Raw genomic sequence first — 21,991 nt, forward strand, 5'->3', positions numbered from 1 at the left:
ATTTCATGGTGGACTACATTGCGAACAAACGAATCAGACAATCTTGGTGAATAGAATGTTTTTGTTCACGTTCAAGTTCATAATAAAAGTTCGCCAGTAAACGTGAAGTAAATAAACATCGAGCTTCAATAAAGTAATTCGTATAAAATATACAGTTGTTCACGAAGCAACCCGAAGCAATGAAGTGTTTCAACCCGTACAGACATCCGATTGAATGAAATTGCATCCATATTGCAATTTTCATTGAAAACTCGAGAATTGCTAAACATATCCCTTTACAGTTCACGGTGGAATAATTTTCAGAATGCCTCGCGACATTCGAACGTGAACATGAACGGGGAAATATTTTGACGTCCATATTCACTACTGTTTTCACGTTCACGTTCACCGAAGTCGGTGAACTATGGTGAGTTCGCCATCATCTCGATTCCACGGTGGATATTTAGAATCGTTGTTTCAAGTTGTTTTCCTCTCGTTTCTTATATGGACTGATGAATTATTTACAAAAAAAGTGTTTGTTCACGTTCATGTTCACGGGAACTCTAAATCTGGCTTAAGGGAGGAACCCGGTTTGGAAGGTCGAAAAAAACGTTTTTGTTTGCATTTTTGGGAAGCTTATCCCCTCAGACATGTTGTACTAATAGGATTTTGCGATATTTGATTTCGTTGGAAAGTTACAGTCAAAAGTATGAGGTCACTTCATGGGATATAGTATTGTTGTACGAATTTTTAAACGCGTTTTTCTGGAAACCATGTTGCATTATCTAAAGTGTTACATAGCCGTTTTTTGATATCTTATTTTTTAGATTTTTTATGAGCATTCAAACACCAATTTTTCATGAAAAATATCTCATTTTCATCAAAGATGGCCACCATTTTGGCATTTTTCCGAATTTTCCCTTTGTGACGCTTTAGGTATTATCCTAAAGTGTCAAAATATTTATTTGAATTCGTTCCGAAAAAATCCGAAAAAAATCGCGAAAATTCCTTATTTTTCGACCTTCCATACAGAGGCTCGCCCTTGAGCAATAACTGTTAAACAACGCATAGCATAGAGGGGCGCCCAGGCATGCGTAGCGAAAAATTAAAAGCATATTGGTGTAAATTGATGTGATGTTGTTTCAATTTTGCGAAAATCAAAGAGAGGTTATTGGTTTCATTGGTTCCTTGAATCCTCGTCAGTGATTTGGAGTCCCTATCAAGCTATTTGGATCAACAGGATTGAACGCATACAACGACGATTTGTTCGTTTCGCCCTGCGCTTGCTTCCTTGGAGGGATCATATTAATCTCCTTCCTTATATCGATCGGTGCCGCCTGCTGGGAATGGACACCCTTGAACAACGACGCTCTGTTCAACAAGCAGTCTTTGAAGCGAAGATTTTGAATGGAATGGCATGGGAATGGCTGTTCCATTCCACCGCTCGCATTTCGGTTACTTTGAGCCGATGTCCACTATAACGAGAGCATTCAACACACATGTTACATTTGCTTGATTTCGATATGTCTTCGACAGTGTTTAGACAGAAAATCCTTCGCTCTAGACATCCTCCACATCATTAGGTTAAGCTAAATTCATTAAGACTATGAGTCAGATGGATTAATAAATCAATAATAACAATAATAATGTACGGACAAAAACAACTAGCCATGATGTATTTTTTTTACTCAATTGAAACATGGAATATAATACAGGGAAAAAATTGTAAATGAGAATTCTTGGATTTTGGCGCCCCAAAAGGGTCAGCGCCCCCGGCAAATGCGGGGTTTGCCGCCCGCACACTACGCTACCGTCCATACTTCGCTTTACGGCCTAGATACGTTCCACGAAATTAGGCCGCAAAGCGAAAAGCCGTATAAAGAATCAATTATTCTAATACAAACTCATACAAATTCAATCAGATCGGCTCCAAATTTGTTAAATATATAACATGGTTTATCACTCAAAATGCATTTTATCTTTTTATTTCATTCGAATCAAAAATTAAATTTATTTCATTTAAATCAAAAATACATACATAACATAAACAAAAAACATAAAATACGTACAACATACATACATAAAAACCAACAATAATCTATAAACAAAAATTGTATTACATGGAATATGCTTCATGTTACATGGAATATGCGTATGTATTTTTTTGTTGCGTAAGTTATTGTCTCGTAAATATTTTTTCACTTATGTACAGAAGAGATTTTTGAACCAATCCTCAAATATTTTTACTTTAATAACGAAACATTTTGGGCCGTAAATCGAAAACGTGCCTGAATTGAAGAAGGCCGTTATAGCGATATGCCGTAAAAAGAGCGACCGTATAGCGAGGTGTGGGGTGTGGGTGTATCGAATAACTATCGTTAATTCATTTCTGGTTAAACTATATTTATGAAGAGTTGAGATGTATGTACTTTTTATTATGAAACCAAACAACAGGAACGCCGTCATTGTGTTATGATGAATATCAACCATTTGATTTATGTGTGTATCATTGTCATACTGTTGTTTGTAAACAATGATTAATTATAGATATATGTTGAGTGGTTCGCATCCTTAATTCTAGTGAACTATGTAAAAGTATTTCCAATGATGAATACATCCTGCCTGGCATGTCGGATATGCACATCTGGCATGGTTACCATTTACCAGCATCCAAATGGGCTAGACCAGATGTTTACTTCCGTTACTGGTATTGAGGTGAGTCGACTAAAGGCTGCTATGAGGATAGCTATGTAGGAAAAACGTTCCATTCCATCTTCCGACAGGTGGAGGACGAGGATAATCTGTGTATTCCATGTTACGATGATTTGAAGGCGGCTCATATTTTCAAACAAAAGTGCATTCAAAACAACATTCTTCGAATAAGTCGATCAAAAACTGCCGCAAAATGTTCAGACGGCTGTGCAGCATCTGAGTCTTTGAAACAATCAATCGAGGAGGAACATATTCCGGAAGAGGAGATCACCACCACCTCAGACATCCTCGGCGAGCTTTTGGAAGATAGATCGGAGCTATCCGAAAATGATGATTTGCAAGATCATAAAGATATCGAGGAGATTAAATTGGAAGTTTCACGATTACATTCCACGGGAAAGGATCCGCCCATGCCTGCAGAAGACGACGATCTAGAATTGAACCAGCAGAATACTGAAACTATCGATGCTGACCATATTGGGATAGTGAAGGAGGTGGAGTTGATAAGCTGTAAAAAATGTAACGAAGCTTTCAGCAGAAGTTCTTTGTTGCAGAAACACATGACAGCTTTTCATCAAACGGAACAGTCGGATGAAAATGAGACCCTTGTCCCAGGGGCACTGGCGACTCTGCCAGCCATTCACACCTTAATGTGCGAATATTGCTTCCAAGAATTTTCGATCATGAGTGAGAAGTTTGAGCACGAAGTGTTGCACATGTCTGAATCGAAACCATACAAGTGTCCCTACTGTCAGGGTACGTTTAAGGATAAAGTCGGCCTTCGCAGCCACGTACGAATTCATTCCTCGGTCAAGAGGTACAAGTGTCAGTATTGTGAGATGCGGTTCCATCAGAGAGGGAACTTGAAGGCACACGAAAGAACTCACGCCGGCGTAAAGCCATTTCTTTGTCCACACTGCGGAAAAGGTAAACTTTGCTGGACGGTCAAAGCAAAAGAGTTCGCAGGCAAATCATGATTTCCAAATTGCAGGTTTTGCTGAGAGCGGTAATCTGAAGAACCATATTCGTCTGCACACAGGCGAACGGCCGTATGCTTGCTCCGAGTGCCCAAAGCGTTTTCGTACACATTACTCGCGAACGGTTCACTTGCGCTCGCACAAAAACGATCGTCCCTTCCAGTGTTCGGACTGTGGGAAAGGATTCTATTCGTCGGGAAAGCTAATCATCCATCGGAGGGTACACAGTGGAGAGAAACCGTACAAATGTGGTACTTGTCCGGCTAAGTTTGCCGATAGTAGCGGACTCAAGAGGCACTCCCGCACACATTGAGGGAAAGCGTTGGTCGTTGTGAATGAAACTGAACGAACAAAAACATCATTAAAGTGGGAGACAGAATATGAGATATGGTAGATAGGGGCAATATGGTCCCCCTAAGAACGAAACGTCCTAAACCACGTAGAAACATTTATAAATTATGCTACATGTTAAAACATCACGATTTGAAACCTTATTGATCGAAGTAAATTGTATGAATATGCTTTAGAAAAAAATTATGTGGAAAATTTACACTTTCAAAAATGTGTTCCATTTCCGTCAATCGAAAGCACTACGGGGCAAAATGGGCCACCATGCGGGGCAATATGATCATGTTAGTTGATTCAATCATTTGAGCATGTTTTCGCTAGGAAAAAACATAACAAGTTCATAAAAGGAAAGTTTATACTATTTTGCAACTATCACGTATGTTTCATTGGGTTTTATTCAGTTAGCATGTACAAAATATAACAATGTGATCAAAATGATTGGACTGCAATTTTTCGTTACTCGAAGCAGGAACAGAGAATATCTGTGCCGTTATGTACCCATCCATCGCCGCCCGTAGAGGAACTGAATTGTACCGGCAGTAGCAACATAGGGAGTCCTGTGGAAGATTCTATGATGGTTATTCCGTGTTCAGCACTTAGCGCTCAGCTGAAGTTATAGCGCTCTTCTGCCTTTTTCCCCGCATTGAATTTTGGCATTTCTGGTCTGCACCTGTTGAATGAAAATAATAATTTTTAGTTTACTTGCTTCTCCTATTGACTGGAATCACTGAATTCTCATCGACGTTGAATTGCATTACTGGTGGAATGTTGTATTTCTGTTGTACGTCCTCCAGTAAATCGTTGAATTTCCCGAATGCAATGCGATTGAATCTTTGTGCCCTGGCGGCGGAGGTTGCTTCTTTTGTTCGAAGAGAGAGTTGTGGGTGGTGCTTTCGAAAACCAGCCCACCAATCTATTCCGGCTAATTTGGCTATTGGGAGGGCGAGGAATATCATTTCTTTCGGCCAAATCATACGCCAGCTTCCGAATTTCTCTTGTCGTAACACCGTAGAACCGCTATTCCATAGCGATAATATTGCTCCGTCGTAAAACATCACCAAACGATTCGAACAGCTGGAGCTGCAAAGGATCTGCACAATGTAAATAACGTTCAAGTGTTTCTCGCGGGACACAATGCACTAAGACTGCATGTCGCACTGACGTAACACTTTTCACCGCTTCGATTGCCGCGTTCAAGCCGTTCTTTGACCACTTTTTACGATCGGATGTTCTGGTATAATTCCGCAGCATGATTCCACATCTAGCTATTTCCAACTATGTTTACAAATATTGACAGCTGTATTTACAGGTTATGTTGAAAAAATACATGGTCATACAACCCCAAGCAGGTATGACCATTCCGCCCGTATATTTACGCTCAATAAAAATTAACTGATCCTTTTCATGAAACGGTAAAGCAGTGCAAGAAAACAGTGAGTTTTATAATAAACCAAATATGTGCGAACGTCGCGACGCGTCCAATTGAAATTAAATTCAAATATAATTGGGGGAAGTTTGGGTAACACGGACATGTTAAGAAGAACTTCAATTGTTCCTCTGAAAACCGCGTTTCTCAATGTTTCCCAAAACTTGAATGCAGTTTCTTACTATTCGATATGCCGTTTTTCGGGAAATCGGCCAAATGTTTTACAAGAAAGTGTCACTTCTGGCCTTATGTGATAACTAGTTCTAATATCTAACAACATGCCTAATTTTTTTGGGCGCGAAAAAAATAAAAAAGCTATTCATTTTGGAGCCATTTTCGTGTTAATAACTCCCAGTATAGAGCAGCAAGAGCAAATTCCCTGAAAATTCATTGAAAAACAGTAAATTCGTTGTTGAGTGTCTTTTTTTTACAACATTTGCACCACACGACATTTGCACGACAAATTTTGATTTTTTCGTATTTGAATCTAAACGTTTGGGTGCTGAGGTTTTATTTTATCCTTTGATTTTTTTCTGTAATTTTGTACATGAATAGTTGGTCATTCTGGGATCTGTGCTCCATGGTATTCGAATAATGGACACCCCTTGGGGTAGTCCTACGTCTCTCCAGTTATGTCCCCGACTTTACCCACCCGTCTTTTGCAATGTTTTTGATTGTTTTGCGTATTGAAAAAAATTGTTTTGTGTATTTTAACATGTAAACATATCGTTGTATTGGAGCTTGGCATTCATATCGCCACTAACATTTTGCGCTATCCGAGCAGGTGGCAACTATATTGCCACCAACAGCTAACACTAGCCCTTTTACGGGCAGGTGACAGCTATATTGTCAACAACATTTTACGCTTTTTTTTTGTTTTGCGGAATATTTTTTTTTTATTTTAACATGTAAACATTTCGTAGTATTGGAGTTTGGCAATTATATTACCACCAACATTTTACGTTAACCGGGCAGTGGCAAATATATTGCCACCAATTTTTTCAATGTTTTTGATTCTTTGATATTTTGATATTTGATATTGAAAAAAAAAATATTTTGTGTATTTTAGCATGTAAACATGTCGTTGCATTGGAGTGCACACATGAAGTTTCCAGCTGCAATTTTTCAAACAAATCCAAAATGAGCTCGCAACAGATAGCCATCCAGAAACCTACATCAAGTATGCGGTCATGTCTCGGACACAACCCTCCTATGACTTTGTTTTTGCTCGGCGATTTTTGATATGGATAATTCTATTGGTCAATGATATTGTGTGAAATTTTGTTGTGCCGAAAAATGTTGCAGAAAACATTTGATGACTGAACTATGTTGAAAACCCGATTATAGGAATGGTATAAGGCATTCAAATACGGCCGACAGACATAAAAACAAATTCGTTGCGTGAACTGAAGACTATAAAAAGTGTTTCGATGGCTAGATTTTCATTGAAAAAAGTGTATTGCTTTAATAGAGGCTAATTTCGAAGGCGATAATATAAATTTAGATGATAAATAAAGCATTTTCTTTAAAAACCCTAATCTCCTGGTATATCGCTTGAGAGAACTTTAAAAGTATAGTTTTTTTTTAATAGCGAACAAGGAGCGTTGCAACCCACGAATATTTGATTTCTATAAATTGAATCGAATAGAATAAGAATTTCTGCAAAAAAGGCGAGTGGGTAATGTTGGGGACATAACTCGAAAAACGTAGGACCACACCAAGGGATGTCAATTGAAATGACTTATGGAATATCCAACTAGTTTTTCAGTATATCTAAGCAAAATTACATCTCCAACGCTTCCAAAAACATTATTCCCAAAGAAATAATCCCCAAATTATTCTGGGTAGCACCTTTCACAGAACAGAAACACCGGCAGCGAGAGCAACTGATGCGAAAAAAAAGTTTTCAGTTTTCAACCGAAGCACACAGCTCTCACCGTAGTAAAATACCTTCTCCACATTCGACTAACGTGCTGCGCTTTGACGCCACTTTGAATTCTTGAACAATTCTCGAATTCGCGAAAATGGAATAATAGCAAAAAGTCATCAATAAGCCCCTAATTCCTAGATTTATAAAGATTCTCTCTTGACATTTTTTTAATGAAAATCAATATAAATAATAAATTCCAAATTAACTCTCAGCTTTAACGATCGTTGTTGGTTGATCGTTCACTTCTAGCCTTGAAGGAGGTCAATTCAGAAAACTTAACTAAACTTAAACACGGTATGAAACTATTACTGCAGATGTCTGAAAACGCCAATTTCAAAAACAACGACAAATTGAACGACAAAAGGTTATTTTCCTTCACGATCACGCTCGAACGAATTGAACGAATAGTTAAAAAAAATGGATACCCCCCCCCAATAGGGTATTTTCTTTTCTCGCTAAATCAAACCAGTGATTATATTTAAAAACACTACAGCTGCTTTTGTTGTTTTTGATACTTTTATCATGAGTTCAATAGTAGATGTTTTTTTGCTGTATTCTACTTTCTTTTTCTTTAACTCCTTTTCGCCTAGCTTTCGTTAAGATATTTTTTTAACTTTCATTTTGTCCCTTCAACATTGGATAATTATTTCTCCTATTATTTCATCTTCACTGTTCAACGTAAAAGTGTTTTCTTCCACGTGCTTTTTGTGTGTAAGAAGTGTTCGAGTAGCATTGGTTGAAATAAAAAAAATGTTATGCGCAACCCTTCTCTCGCTCGCTCGCTCGCTCGCTTTTTTTTCTCTTTCGTTCTCATCTATTAGTGTATGAGTTTTGTGTTTCATATTGTTGAGCTCAAAATTATTTTGTTTTTTATCTTCACCATGTTTGAATGGTAATTTAAGATAACTTTATATATTAATTCATTGCTCTATAATCGACTGTCTAATATAAGATTCTTGTTTTGAACTGTCGTATGCGTCATTGATATTTTTGCCGGTAAGGTTGTGGGTCTCAGCTAGCCCTTGTTGTTGTTTTTCTCTGATTTCTGATGCGAAGTAAATTGCTGCTAAAACGGGAATCACATTACTTCCGACAATTACTCTGAGGTCAACAAACAATTCTATATTTCTCTGATTCATTTCCTAATGATATTGGTTTTTCTTCTGTCTATCTTTGATGAGAGTGGCCAATTGCGTCTAAAACATGGCTATAGTTATTTTTTTCCTATATTTTAGTTGGTTGTTCTCCTATAGTTTTGGCATCACTGAATGTAAAGAAATCGAATGGGAACGCAAATTGTTCAAGCACTGCGCAATCCTAAGGTGAAGCGAACTGTAGTCGAAATATATGAGGAATGGTAACGAGAGGCTGTGGTCATTTATCAAACTTGCTTTTTTTCCAGCTGTTTTGCAGTATATTTTTCCTTCTTTAAGCCAAAGTTAAGTACTTTTTGTTATAATTCTATGCGATTTTTGTTTCATATGTGTATTCGAGTAAAATGTTAGCGTTCCATTATTAGTTTCATTTGTTTCCGGGATAGGATTTCGATTAGAGTTATGTACAAATTTGCGACACTTTTCTTTTGCCCTTCCTTCCTGTTGGTCGAATTAAATATATTAAAAAACAATAATAATCTCTAAACAAAATAATATAAAACAACAAGTATGGAGGGTATCGAACGTCTAACCGAAAGAAGCAGTTTATCAGAGGCTTACCTTTCGTTCTGAAGAGCAAACTTTATCTTCATTGCTACTTTCTGGTAATGTTGGAGAATATTATTGATAGCAAAAAAATTACTCATTATAAAACAAATAACTTTCATCTGTTTTCCCTAATTAAAAACAAATAAAAATTCCTCTATAAAACTGTGCACTCAAACAAACATTTCACATATACTCTCACGCGAATTTACACACTCAAATATTTCACCCAAACACACCTAGCGTCGATCAATCGAATATATATTGTTTGTTGTCCTAGTTGATTCAATTCACGAAGATACCAATTGCATACAGTGGTTATTCTGTTCCTAATAATATGTTTTATATATATTTATAAAAATGACTGATCGAAGAGCTTAAATAAATCCTAAACTTACTGTTTAATTTCCAACTGTTTCTAGCTCCATAGCTGCGATTGTAGCTGTGTTGTGTGTGAACGCTTTCCCTAACACTACAACATATTTTTTTGCTGGTTCTGTTTCATTTCCGGTCGCGTGGTTTATATTTTACAGTTGTTGTCGCAGCAGTTTCCCTTTCGTTTCAATAATAGTAATAAATTACAAATATGAATATCATATCGTTAATTAATTATGCATGTTTACATTCTTATTCTTTTTCGGTTAGTTTCCATTTCCACGCATAATTAGATTACTTTGCCGATTTCCTGTTTGTCCTAACGGTTTGTTTTACTCAGCGTAATATAAAAAAGTAACGACATTCAAGCTTGATTGAACTGTAGAATGGAACGCATGAAAGGATAAACATACAAAAATGCAAACATGTGAGTGACGATCGCTAGTGCTGGAATTCGTTGCCGATCGTGTCGAAACTCAAAATTGAAATAAATGCCATGAACATGTCGATAAATCGATGAAGCATCGAAACAATAAGCGCAAGTCTCTGACCTAAAATGGACAATTGATCACAACTTTTAACTTAACGCTTTTTGTTGTGCCGCGCGGTAAGTCAGAGATTGGGAAAACAAATGAAACAACTAAACCAAATCACAGGGTATGCTCGAGATTCGGCCAAAATTTTTTGCTTAAACTTGACCACCATCCGTGATTATCGGGCACGATTGACAAGTGGTCCCATATTGTCGGGTTTGAAGAAAAATTTCCCTCTACATTTGTTCGCAGAAAATTACGAGTTTAATGGCGAAAAGTGTTGCTCGATCTCCGACTCTCCAAGCCTAGCGACTCCACTAAACTGTAACAGATGTTACATTCTCAATCAAACATTATGGCAATTTGATTGTCCGATACTGTCATACTATTGACCTTCGATCCGTCTTCCAGTCGTTTTGAGAACCACACTATTTGTGCTACACATTATGTTGTATCCGTGTTGTGCTTTCCAGTGTGTAATAGTTGTGTGAAATAAATATAAACTCAATTAAATAATAATACTTCAAAGAAAACAAGCATAGAACCTTACAGGTTTTAGTCTCACATTATTTCGTGAGTGTGACTTTACTCTGATGACACACTTTACATTTCTGATTTTCTCAATACTCCAATCGACACTGTACATGAAAGAATCTTTATTCTCTTTACTGTTGCATAGTTTCGCTTCGTAGGTTTACGCCTCGTAACTAAACAATCAATTACCTCTATACTTGAGTAACGTTTTACAGATCGTATAATTCATTATTTTTAAATACAAACTTTCTCCCCATTCAACTTAATTCGAATTAATTAGATAGGATTTCCCATTCGAGCTATGTACAATTTCTCTCTTTGTATTCCTTATCTAGGTTATCTAATCGATAAAGGGGAATAACAGATATACACCATAGTATCAAAATTAACAAAAGAAACTCATTGGACGTACCATAAATTGCAGTGCGGCCGAACAAAAGACGAAATGAAGTTATCTAAAACTATTTCCCGCTAGAAACTTTCTCGTCAAAGAGACCAACGATAAAACAAACAAACATCAATAAGAAATCAAACTAAAAAGTAACGCTACCTTTTTGATTCCCGATCGAAGCTCCTTCCTTTCTTCCTTCATTTTTGTCGTATGCTCGATTTTGGTTGAAAGCGCTCCGAAAAGTAGTAATGGCGATTTTGTTTGTTTTGCTTTACGTTTCATGCTGGGCTGTCGCCTGGTCGCACTCGAGCGAATCACAATCCTTCGGCGTCCCACCGTTCAGAGCCACACAGTCGCTCTACGTCACGTAAGTGTTGGCCGTTTCCCGCTTGCAGATGGCGAGCCGCCGCTTCAACTCGGCGAACGTCGGTCGCTTCTCGGGGACGAGATCCCAGGCCTGGCGCATCATTTCGTAGATCTCCGGCGGACAGCCCTCGGGGGCCTCCATTTTGTAGCCGCTACCAACGTGCTTGACCACGTCGGCCAAGGGCTGGAAGGAAAGGTGGAAATTGAAAGAAATATTTTTGACAATGTCGTTGGGAGTTTCCCAACGGTGGGCGATCGACTTCGCTTACAATTCTGGGATATGGCACACGTCCGAACGAGTAGATTTCCCACAGCAGTATTCCGAAGCTCCACATGTCTGTTTTGTTGGAGAATTTCTGGAAGAAAAAATCAAAATCTGAACAATCGTAATCGGTGTTTGTGCGGGAACATAACTTGGCATATTCTAAGTAGCATATAAAATGGGATCGAATCAAAATCATATATTAGGCTGTCAAAAAAGTCCTGCGGTATTTTTTTTGAATTTTCATTTGTTCATAAAATTAGTTACAATCATCTGTTTTAAGTCAAATATGCGCCGTTCTGTTCGATGACTTGTTCCCAACGAGATGCCAACTTCATAATACCCCTGTTATAGAAGCTCGCTTTCTTATTGGCAAAAAACTCGGATAGCCAATTTTCACAGGCCTCTTTTGTGGCTAACTTCTGACTACCTAGCTCGTTTGCCATGAACAAAAACAGGTGGTAGTAACTTGGTGCAAGGTCCGGACTATACGGCGGATGCAAAAGAACCTCGCATCCGAGCTCCCGGAGCTTCTGGCGCGTCACCAAAGAAGTTTGTGGCCTGGCGTTGTCCTGATGGAAGACAATGCGGCCTCTGTTTATCAAAGATGGCCTCTTCTTCATGAGTGCTACCTTTAAGCGGTCCAGTTGTTGGCAGTACAGGTCCTAATTGAGCGTTTGGCCATAGGGAAGCAGCTCATAATAGATTATTCCTTGACAATCCCACCAAACACACAGCAGAACCTTCCTGGCCGTTAATGAGGGCTTGGCCACCGTCTGAGCCACTTCAGCGGGCTTCGACCACGACCGTTTGCGCTTCACGTTGTCGTAAGTGACCCACTTTTCATCGCCAGTCACCATCCGCTTCAGAAACGGGTCGATTTTGTTGCGATTCAGCAGCGATTCACATGCGTCGATACGGTCAAAGATGTTTTTTTGCGTCAACGTGTGTGGCACCCATACATCGAGCTTCTTTGTGAATCCAAGCTTCTTCAAATGGTTAATAACGGTTTGATGACTTATCCCCAGCTCTTGGCCGATGCTACGGCTGCTACTATGCCGGTCTTTCTCGGCTAATTCAGCGATTTTGTCGCAATTTTCGACGACAGGCCTTCCGGAGCGTGGCGCATCTTCGACGACCTCTACACCAGAACGAAAACGTTGAAACCATCGTTGTGCGGTGGAAATGGAAACTGTATCGGGTCCACAAACTGCACAAATTTTATTGGCAGCTTGAGATGCATTTTTGCCTTTGTCATAGTAGTACTGTAAAATATGTCGAATTTTCTCTTTATTTTGCTCCATATTTGCGACACTATATCTCACGAACGACTTAACCAAAACAAAACACTTTCAAGGACTATATTATAGCGCGCAAAAATACCTTTCCAACAAGCTATAGTATGACTCGATACAATGAATACAACTAGAACTACGCGCTTACGACACCTCGCGGAAATCCGCAGAACTTTTTTGACAGCCTAATATAATGTTGGTCAAAGTATCTCTAATCTCCATCTAAAAACGTATAAAATGCGAAAACCTCAATTTTATTTATCACAACATATAAGTTGGATTTAAAGTCTCAGTAAATAAAGGAAAAGAAGAAGAAGAATAATAGAAACAACGAAGGGGGATAGCTGAAAGAGAATATTTGCGAAGTAAGCTGTCGCTAGCTTGAGCTTGAGCTTGAGCTTGGGTAGACTGTACAATTCGTAGTTGCTCTCCGTGATTGACCTGAACCAACCAAATTGCACAAAGAACACACAGAATGACGCTTGGGACTAGCAAATCATTCTCGTTGTGCAATTTTCGGTGATTCGAGCTTTAAATTGTTAATAACGACGCCGGCCACGTCCTTACAGTCACCAGGGGAAGGGAAGGAATGTTAGTATGATATTCGCCGCCCGGAGGCCAGAAGGGTCGCCTCTATAGCGTGGTTCCCTAGCGCTTATCATGGAAGGGATAGTTGTTAGTGGGAATGGTTAAAAAAAATCAGGATTCACTGCGGTAAGTGATGTGATTATCTAAGCGCAAACTCTTGATCACTCGACGAATTGGAATTCCGAAAATCATCCATTAGTTTTGAGTTATCCAACGCGTGCATTCACTATATAAATCCAATCGCGACAAAGGAGAGCTATCCTTGAGCAATCTGAGAAGGTCCGAGAGGGCTTGTCTAAAATTAATCGGAGCAACGATATCTTATTCAACGCGTGTACCCCTTATATAACTCCAATCACGGCGAAAGAGGTCTATCTTTAGCCAACCTGAGAAGGTCACAGGGAGAACTCTTCTAAAATTGGTCGGATTTCAACGCGCGTACTCCTTATATGAATACAATTGTGACGACAGACAGTCATCTCCGAGAAATCTGAAAAAGTCACCGAGAGAACCCGTCCCAAAAAAACAGGAGCGGCGACCCATCTGCCATTCAACGCGCACTCCCCGCACACATCCAATCGTGGGGAAGATGGACTTTGACCTGGGTAATCAAAGAAGGACAGACACACAAAATTTAAAAGTTGAATATCCAAAGCATCGACAAATTGAAGAATGAAAGGACCCAACAACAGAAGAATCAAAAATTGAAGAACTAAGGAACCAAGGAACCAAAGCCACTCAAATTCAACTACCCTCCCAAATACAACAGACAACCAAGACAAACACGGAAACAGAACCGCACCCCCCAAAACACGACAGTGAAAGACATCACTAGACAACCAAAGGGACCAAAAGCCCCCCGATCTCCCGGAAATGCACAAAGACACACAACAAACCAACGGGCAGTCTCCAGGCCACACCCAACCCCCGCACCGCACACACTTAACAGTTAAGTTCTTTATTTCCACAATCCGCGCAACACGAAAACCGAGTGCAATCCAAAAACCATCCGTTGGCCCACTGTACATCTGTATGCACCCCCAAAAGACCGAAAAACCACCAATCCCTCCGGCCATACAGCGACATCCCTCACAATCGTGCCCCGAAAAACACCGCTCCACCTCCATGACCATCCCAACCATCCGCTGCACTTGAGAAAATAACCGCGCGGGTATACACTAGTACTAGATCAAGCCCTCAACTAGACCTGAGCAGTGTCGGCTCTCCAACTCCCCAACTCCCACTCAACCCCTCCCCACTCTTCAACCCATTAACTCTTCAACCACTCAACCCCTAAACACCACATATCATCGGTCCCTCCCAAAACACCCAAAGACAGTCCTCCTCTCCCTCGACCAGACACATTCAAAGAGCACGCACTAAGCAACAGAAAACCATCGCCTCTACCTATAGAAGACGAGTTCCCTCGGCGGCCCCCCAGGCCCCCCAAAGACAACCACCCGTTGTCACAATTGGATTAGTTAAAGTTATTAATGCATTCAAGAATTAAAGAACTAATTTATCAAAGGATTAAAGAAGGAAGCATTAAAAATTTAAATAATTAAAGAAACACGACGTACATTACAATGACGTCACATATCTACACACAAAATACCTGATCATAATCGAGTGAACATTGTCTTGTTTTGTTGCAGTGTGAACAAGATAACGCGGCGCGAAGATGGAACGTAAACGACATGCTCTCTTTCTTCTTTATAACGCCCGTCACTCACTCAGAGAACTGTGCAGCAACAAGCACATACACACTGATGTATCTACGAGTGTCCCGAAACAGGAGCAAACATGAAACGCGCGGAATGGAAACCATTGAGTGAATGATTTTGTATACGTTATAAAAAAATTTAGCACACCTGTCTTCAATTTCAAACAACTTCAGTTGCTCCCCAGAGAGATAATATATGAGAAAGAAGAAAGAGAGAACTTAGCTTGCACTGCTTTTCACTCAGCCATGCCGACGGTCCTACTATGGTGATACACACACTACGACATAGAAACTTCGAACTCGATATGAAGAAAAAAACACACACTCACACCCATTCACGAAACATCGATTGAATGAAAATTTCGTTTATACACGCGAAGAAAAAATGGCTTCGCTCGATTTATGGATTTATTTCCAATTTCACAATTTATCCATATTTCAGTGGAATGTAGTTCGGTCAGAACACTGGGTAATATAACACAAGACGTTATTATCATACACACTTGCACTAGAAACACCAGATGAAAAAAAGCTTATCGCAACACAATCGACGCGGCCACACTTTTATATTTTAAAACAAATTTTCTCAGCCAAACACTCTTTTAAACCACAATTGTGCGTAACTTATTCAAGGAAAATCAACTGTATTCATCTTTTCGGAGCTTGAAAGCATAGTTTCCAATCGAAACACCAAATACACCGACAAAACTTGAAGACGAAGACAGAGCACAAACAAGCACGTCTTGTTCGCACCGTCGTTCAACCCGAACTCCTTGCGAAGTAAGCTGTCGCTAGCGTATAAATATTGCATCTCCTCTGAGGAAAATTTTCAGAATCTTTCTGTGCCCGAAACAACATAGGTCGCTTATTCTGTTCGTTTTGTATTTTATGGGCCCTATTCCAGAAAACGAGACGAGCAGACGAGCGCTCCTCTTGTTTGTTTTCATATTTCAGAAACCGAGCTCGACTACAAACAGACGAGTAGCTCGTCTGGCTCGACGACCGTTTGGCCGCGCTCGTCGATGAATCAGTCGAATCGTCTAGTTTGTTTCATGGAAAGGAAAAATCGAGGAAAAATATCAATGAAACCAAAACATATATGAAACTTATTCCTTTTTGTTATGTTTTTTTAAAAATATTTTGGCACTGAGAAAAGAGTATCGATTGATCAATTTTAAAACTGTTTGTTGTTTTTCTCAAAACAAAAACATGTCTTCTCATCTGACATCACTGATCATACCGAGAAAAACTGACTGAAGTCTCTCCAGTCTACCTAATAAAACATTTCAATGAAACTCGTGTACTGGAATGGGATATTTTGCTCGTCTCGACAGTGACTGAAGCCGAAACGAGACGAGACGAATTGCTCGTCTCGTTTTCTGGAATAGGGCCCTATGTTTCCCCTCGAGCTGTGAACGCTAGCGGATATTTCACTTGAAATTTATCGCTGCAACTGTGTGAATCTGTTAGATGCGTGTTTGATGCTTGTTGAATGGCGATGCACGGAAGATGCCTCTCGTTAAATAAAGTGCAATGCGTGCATTGATATAAAGAAACAAATTGCGACATACGACCAATTCTCGCAAAGGCAAAAAAGAATCATTGCTTCTCGAAATGATTCTATAAAACCACGCAAGCCATTAAACCTTTTTGGGGTCTCCGGAACTTTCTACTAAAAAGTTACATATGTATGAACTTTCGACAAATTCGCAAATAATAAAAAAGATTGCGTAATCCTACGTCCTAAGCGATCGTGTCTCGGATGCAACCCCTAGATTTTTTGACTTACAAAAAGTTTATAACGTAAATTTCTCTGTCCATATGATGGGCTTTGAGCTTCAATTTAGTGTCGTACTCACCCCCTCCTTCAACGCTTCTGGTGCGGTCCACTTAATGGGCAATTTGCTGATGTCAGCCGTGTACCTTTCGTCTCGTGCCAACCCAAAATCGGAAACTTTGGCGACGCACTCCTCCGATATAAGCACGTTTCGAGCGGCTAGATCCCTGTGGATCACTTTTTTCGTTTCCAGATATTCCATTCCCGAGCATGTGTCGCTGAAAAAATTTAACCACTCCGTAAGTGTTTTCCTGCCGATGGGGAAAAAATAAGAATGTTACTACTTACAACGCAAAATTGATTTGATCCCTCCGCGTAATGTGCTGTCTCCCTCTGGACCGAAGGTAGTCCACCAGCGATCCCTTGCTCATGTACTCTGTCACCAGATAAATGTATTTATCATGGAATACCAGTCCAATGAATTTCACTAGATTCTCGTGTTCGAGAGTTCTGTAAAGCCAAACAAGAGCGGACATAAATAAATGCTATTGGCAGTAATATTTGCTACAACTCACGTCATAACGCCTGCCTCTGCGAGGAACTTGTTGGACGCTCGGCCAGCATCTTTCAGTACTTTCACTGCCACCTTTTCGCCCTTGAGTATTCCTAGCATCACGTCGCCAAACTCACCCTTGCCGATGTTTTCCTTCATCTGCAGGTCCTCCATCTTGATCTCCCAGCCATTATCCTGGAAATCCTTTACACAGAACTCCTCCTTGGGTAACGCTTTAATCAGTTTCGTGCACAATCCATCGGAATCCAGAGTGTAGTGCTATCCAAAAGAAAATGGAAACAAACAAACGTTATCGTTAAGAAAACAATTGCCAACAATGAAACATAATAGCATGCATTTTAAATTGGTAATAATTTCGCACTCCGCTTCATCCTGCTACTTACCTCCACCAGCTGGCCAAGATTGTCGAAGTACTCGTCATCGTCGATTGTCAGCTTGTTCTCGGCGTACTTAATTCGGTAGTGTTCGACCTTCTCGTTGAAGCACACGCACAACGTGTAATCACCCGGGAAATTTGTCGACTCTCGCACCAGAAACAGACCATCCTCGCGGGGCTTCAGCAGATTCTCTGCCTCCTCACGCTTTATCCGGCCGTGGAACCATCTGAAACGGAAGTGGCGGATGGGGTCAATTTATTCAGTTCGCTCAACGTGGACGTTACTTTTCCAGCGAACAGCAGTTCGAGATAATTGTCATTTCGAATAACTATGTTTTTATTGCCAAAAGGAAAGATATAATTCTGTACGGATGTGGCTCTACACTTTCCATCCAATTTGCAGTCGTATCAAACTGATCGCATTTGAATGATAGACTGACTGAAAGTGTGTATCGTCGTCATATGGTGGGTCTCTTATCAGCGAGAGCGGACAGAGAAGACGTCAGCTAATTCGCTGTTTTGTGTATTGTCTTGCTGGTAAATTTGAGCAGATGGAGATGGTGGAAGTTACATAACGTGTATACACAAGGTAATAATTGTTTTTTTATCTGCCACGTAAAAATGTTTGGAAATGAAATATTGGATAGGAATAATAAAGTATTAAATAATCGATTATTCTACAATTTTAAGAATTCAGGAAATTGCACTGGAGGTTTCTCAACATTTAGCATATACGAAAATTTCAACAAGCAAAACGAATGGCTGAAAATTAATCTAGAACTAAAGTTAAAAAAAATTAATATGGAATGAATGAAATTGAAAATCAATTGAAACTGAATGCTGGAGTAGTCATTTTAATCTGCGTGAAGCTTGGTCTGACCAAATAGTTAAGGAATGAAAACGGGACACGCAAGCAAAAAAAAAAAACAAAATATTTTAATGACGAATATGATTGAGTGATAAAACTGGGAATAGAAAGACGGGTAAATAATTGTGATGACATAACCGTAAAGACGAAGCACTACACCACGAACTGCCAATTGAAATAAATTATTGAACATCCAAGTAGTTACTTGGCATCTTAATATTACTTAGCAAAATTACATCTCCAACAGTGGCGTGTCGTGAGTAAATTGACTAGTTGTGCACCTATATGGTGACCCAAAATGTTTACACAAAATTTCAAAATTGAGGGTAATTAGTGCTCGAATATTGTTTTCTTTATTCAAGAATTTCAATGGATTGGCTAAATTATCTCGTGTTTCATCGTATTTCAAGCATTTCTGAGTCTTATTCTAATTTTGAGCTATTTTTCATAGTCGTGCGTAGTTGATATATGTTGTATATAAATTCAATATAACACTGTCTCGATGCGCAATGGAGTATGATATGACATTTCTCAAATATAATATTACAGTCTTGTTTTCGGGAACAAATTATTGTTTTAATTAAATTTCTTCTGTTCTGTGCGATGGGCAAATCGATCAATTATGTTTTCCAAAAAATTACTCTAAAGTTGGAGCTTCAGGAGCATTTTATTTTCAATAGTATAAGCTTTTAGAGTCGCTCCTCTCCCATCGTTGATCTTAAGTATGTCTTCAATCTACGAATAACAGAAATACTAAGTTCGACCGATGCTGTGGTTGATGGAACCGTTGGTCTGACCAAAAAAAAGAGTGAAATAATTTTTTTTAAAATATCGTCAAGATTACTACCGGTCAGTGTTTATATAATCTCCAATATTTTCTTCTCGACAAATTCTGATTTCGTATAAAACACTTTTTAATTTTACTTTGTGAAAATTAGAGAATCGACAAAAAAGATCATGTATGATCTGTTTGGGAAACTCCGTGTTGGAGAGTTCAAATTTCAAATAAAATGCTTCACTTATTGGAATAAGCAAACCGCATTGAATTTTCGTTCGTCTTCCAACGCTTTTATACTCGCACATGTGTTCCTGATACTCTTATCACATTCCACGTAGGCCACTTCTCGTTGTTTTAGTGTATGATACAAAATGTCACTAAACGACATGATTAGCTAAAGCTGTGCCGGACTTCATCTCACAATGACATAAATCTTTCGACGGCAATACTTGTATAAAATTTAAAAAAAAGTTCAATTCATGACGAATGTCGAAGGGTTATGCGTTTTTGAACTTATTTTTTATCATTACAACTCCCGTCGTTCGAGCAGCTTCATTAGCATGATCTAACGCATCTTCAATACGAGTTTTCCCAAACGTACGATATTTCATGCTGTTGTTGATGTGGTCTTTGGTAGCTTAAAGAGCTTTTATAGCGGAAGATAGATGTATTCAAATTAACATATCCATTATAGTTCCGTGTAACTATTTTACCGTTTCTAACACAGGTCATTTTTATCTTGTTCATTTGTCGTGGAATATCCATTTTCGCAAAAACCTATTTCTCTTCCATAATCCTATTTGCAAACGGTCTTTCCAAAAGTTCACCAACAATATACTGTCCAACAATATCCATATTTTATTCTAAACTATGACGATATATCACGAAAAAACCCTCAAACCTCAAACCCTGAAAAAGGCTGAAAGATATTGAAATACAACACTTATACCAAGCCATTCGTCATATGTCATGAATGAAACAATGTAGAATGGCAATTTTCTAACCTTTTCAGACTAGGAAGAGGGCCTGATTCTCGAATACACTTCACGGTGGAAACGGAATGAAATGTATCCGCGATGACAACGGTACGGTGTCGACATCTGGATACGAAATTAGTTTCCCACTAAAACTTATCATTATAATATCAAATTATTTTCAGATGAAATTTTTGTACAAGATTATTGTATCACATTAAGAAAACAAAGTTTTCCACTCACATTGAATACCAGTTTGATACGAAGAAGTTAATTTTCATTAATGATTTTTTTATTTGAAATGTGCTCATTCTGCCTGAAAACTCATTATTATCTTCGACACTTCACTAACTCGTAAAACGTAGTTCAATGGCGTGCCGTTTATTTCGTTTCCACCGTGAAGTGTATTCGAGAATCAGGCCCAGAATGTTTGAAACCGCGAAATTTGGAGAAAAATTCGGATTTTTCTAAAAAATTCAAACAAATTTTAAACCATAAAAAACAAACATCATATTTTTACTCGCTGCGCCATCTGGTTGTAAATCTAACGTAAATTCGTCGATTGCGAAACTGAAGCAAGAATCTCCTACACGTGCAAGCAAAGATATGCACGAAACAGCCACTAATCCATTGACAATTTACTAGAGCGTGTGCGCACCACTCTATCTAAACTTTAATATACAGTCTGTGCATAGGAAAAGTGCACAGACTGATGTCAATGACGTAACAAATCATCTGCGCCACCAAGCGAGCTTTCAGAGAGCCGCTATATAAAAGTTCCTTACGTAAAGCGCGCCGATTGCGGATCTGGAGCGTGTTTAGTCGTCTAAGTTCGGGTTGCGAGAGAATCGAGAGAGACTATTGATAAGGAGTTCTGATTGAACCCTCAACCGTTCTCTTATCTTGTGCACATGTTCCACTGCACGAAATTGTTGCCAACACATTGGGGGCTGTCCACATACCACGTGGACAACTTTAGGGGGGGTATGGGGTACAAAAATGTCCACGTTTGTCCACGGTGAGGGGGGTGGGAGTTCAGATAATGTCCACTCCATGTGGGCACGTTAAACAAAAGTTTTTTAAAAGCACATTCATATCTGTTCTCAAAAATAAATGAAATCTGTTGTGCAGTTTCAAGAATGTTTAAAATTTCGCCCATTTTGAGTACTCCATATTTCTCCATAAAATGGTTATTACGAATATTTTTCTATATCAGCGAACTTCTCCGCTCAAATATGTATTCTAAATGAAACTCACATAAACGGTGAGCGATCAAGTTTCCATTGAAAGTAGAGAATCATTGTTTTCAACTTCTAAGCTACGTCATTTGAGCATAAACTGAACTTTGTGTTCTAGGTTCAAGTCTACAGAGAGTAAATTTGACATGGCGAACTGCTGATACATTTTTATCTGCAGAGTACATGTAGGGTGTTGATAACATGATGAAATGACCGGAATATTTGAAGGATCATCTAAATAATTTGGGAAGGATTTAGGGAAACGAG

At 39.1% G+C, this 21,991-nt stretch overlaps 2 protein-coding genes across 6 annotated transcripts in view; one reads left to right on the top strand and one right to left on the bottom strand.

Moving 5' to 3' along the window:
• LOC129774312 (zinc finger protein 721-like) overlaps nucleotides 1-5,304 on the top strand; it is a 33,051-nt gene extending 27,747 nt beyond the window's left edge. The window contains exons 15-17 of the mRNA XM_055778029.1: nucleotides 2,527-2,694; nucleotides 2,763-3,618; nucleotides 3,683-5,304. Coding sequence (XP_055634004.1) covers nucleotides 2,527-2,694; nucleotides 2,763-3,618; nucleotides 3,683-3,981 — 1,323 coding nt within the window. The 3' untranslated portion in view covers nucleotides 3,982-5,304. The remainder of the gene's footprint in view (nucleotides 1-2,526; nucleotides 2,695-2,762; nucleotides 3,619-3,682) is intronic.
• Nucleotides 5,305-7,844: 2,540 nt separating this feature from the next.
• Nucleotides 7,845-21,991, bottom strand: part of LOC129775388 (tyrosine-protein kinase CSK) — a 114,661-nt gene continuing 100,514 nt past the window's right edge. For all 5 annotated transcript variants that reach the window (XM_055780085.1, XM_055780087.1, XM_055780083.1 and 2 more), the window contains 6 exons: nucleotides 17,874-18,093; nucleotides 17,492-17,748; nucleotides 17,265-17,426; nucleotides 16,999-17,194; nucleotides 11,541-11,627; nucleotides 7,845-11,455 (listed from right to left, as the gene is read on the bottom strand). In XM_055780085.1, the coding sequence (XP_055636060.1) occupies nucleotides 11,264-11,455; nucleotides 11,541-11,627; nucleotides 16,999-17,194; nucleotides 17,265-17,426; nucleotides 17,492-17,748; nucleotides 17,874-18,093 (1,114 nt within the window). In that variant the 3' untranslated portion in view covers nucleotides 7,845-11,263. The remainder of the gene's footprint in view (nucleotides 11,456-11,540; nucleotides 11,628-16,998; nucleotides 17,195-17,264; nucleotides 17,427-17,491; nucleotides 17,749-17,873; nucleotides 18,094-21,991) is intronic.

This window comes from Toxorhynchites rutilus, chromosome 3 (genome assembly GCF_029784135.1).
Source record: "Toxorhynchites rutilus septentrionalis strain SRP chromosome 3, ASM2978413v1, whole genome shotgun sequence".
Lineage (NCBI taxonomy): Eukaryota > Metazoa > Arthropoda > Insecta > Diptera > Culicidae > Toxorhynchites > Toxorhynchites rutilus.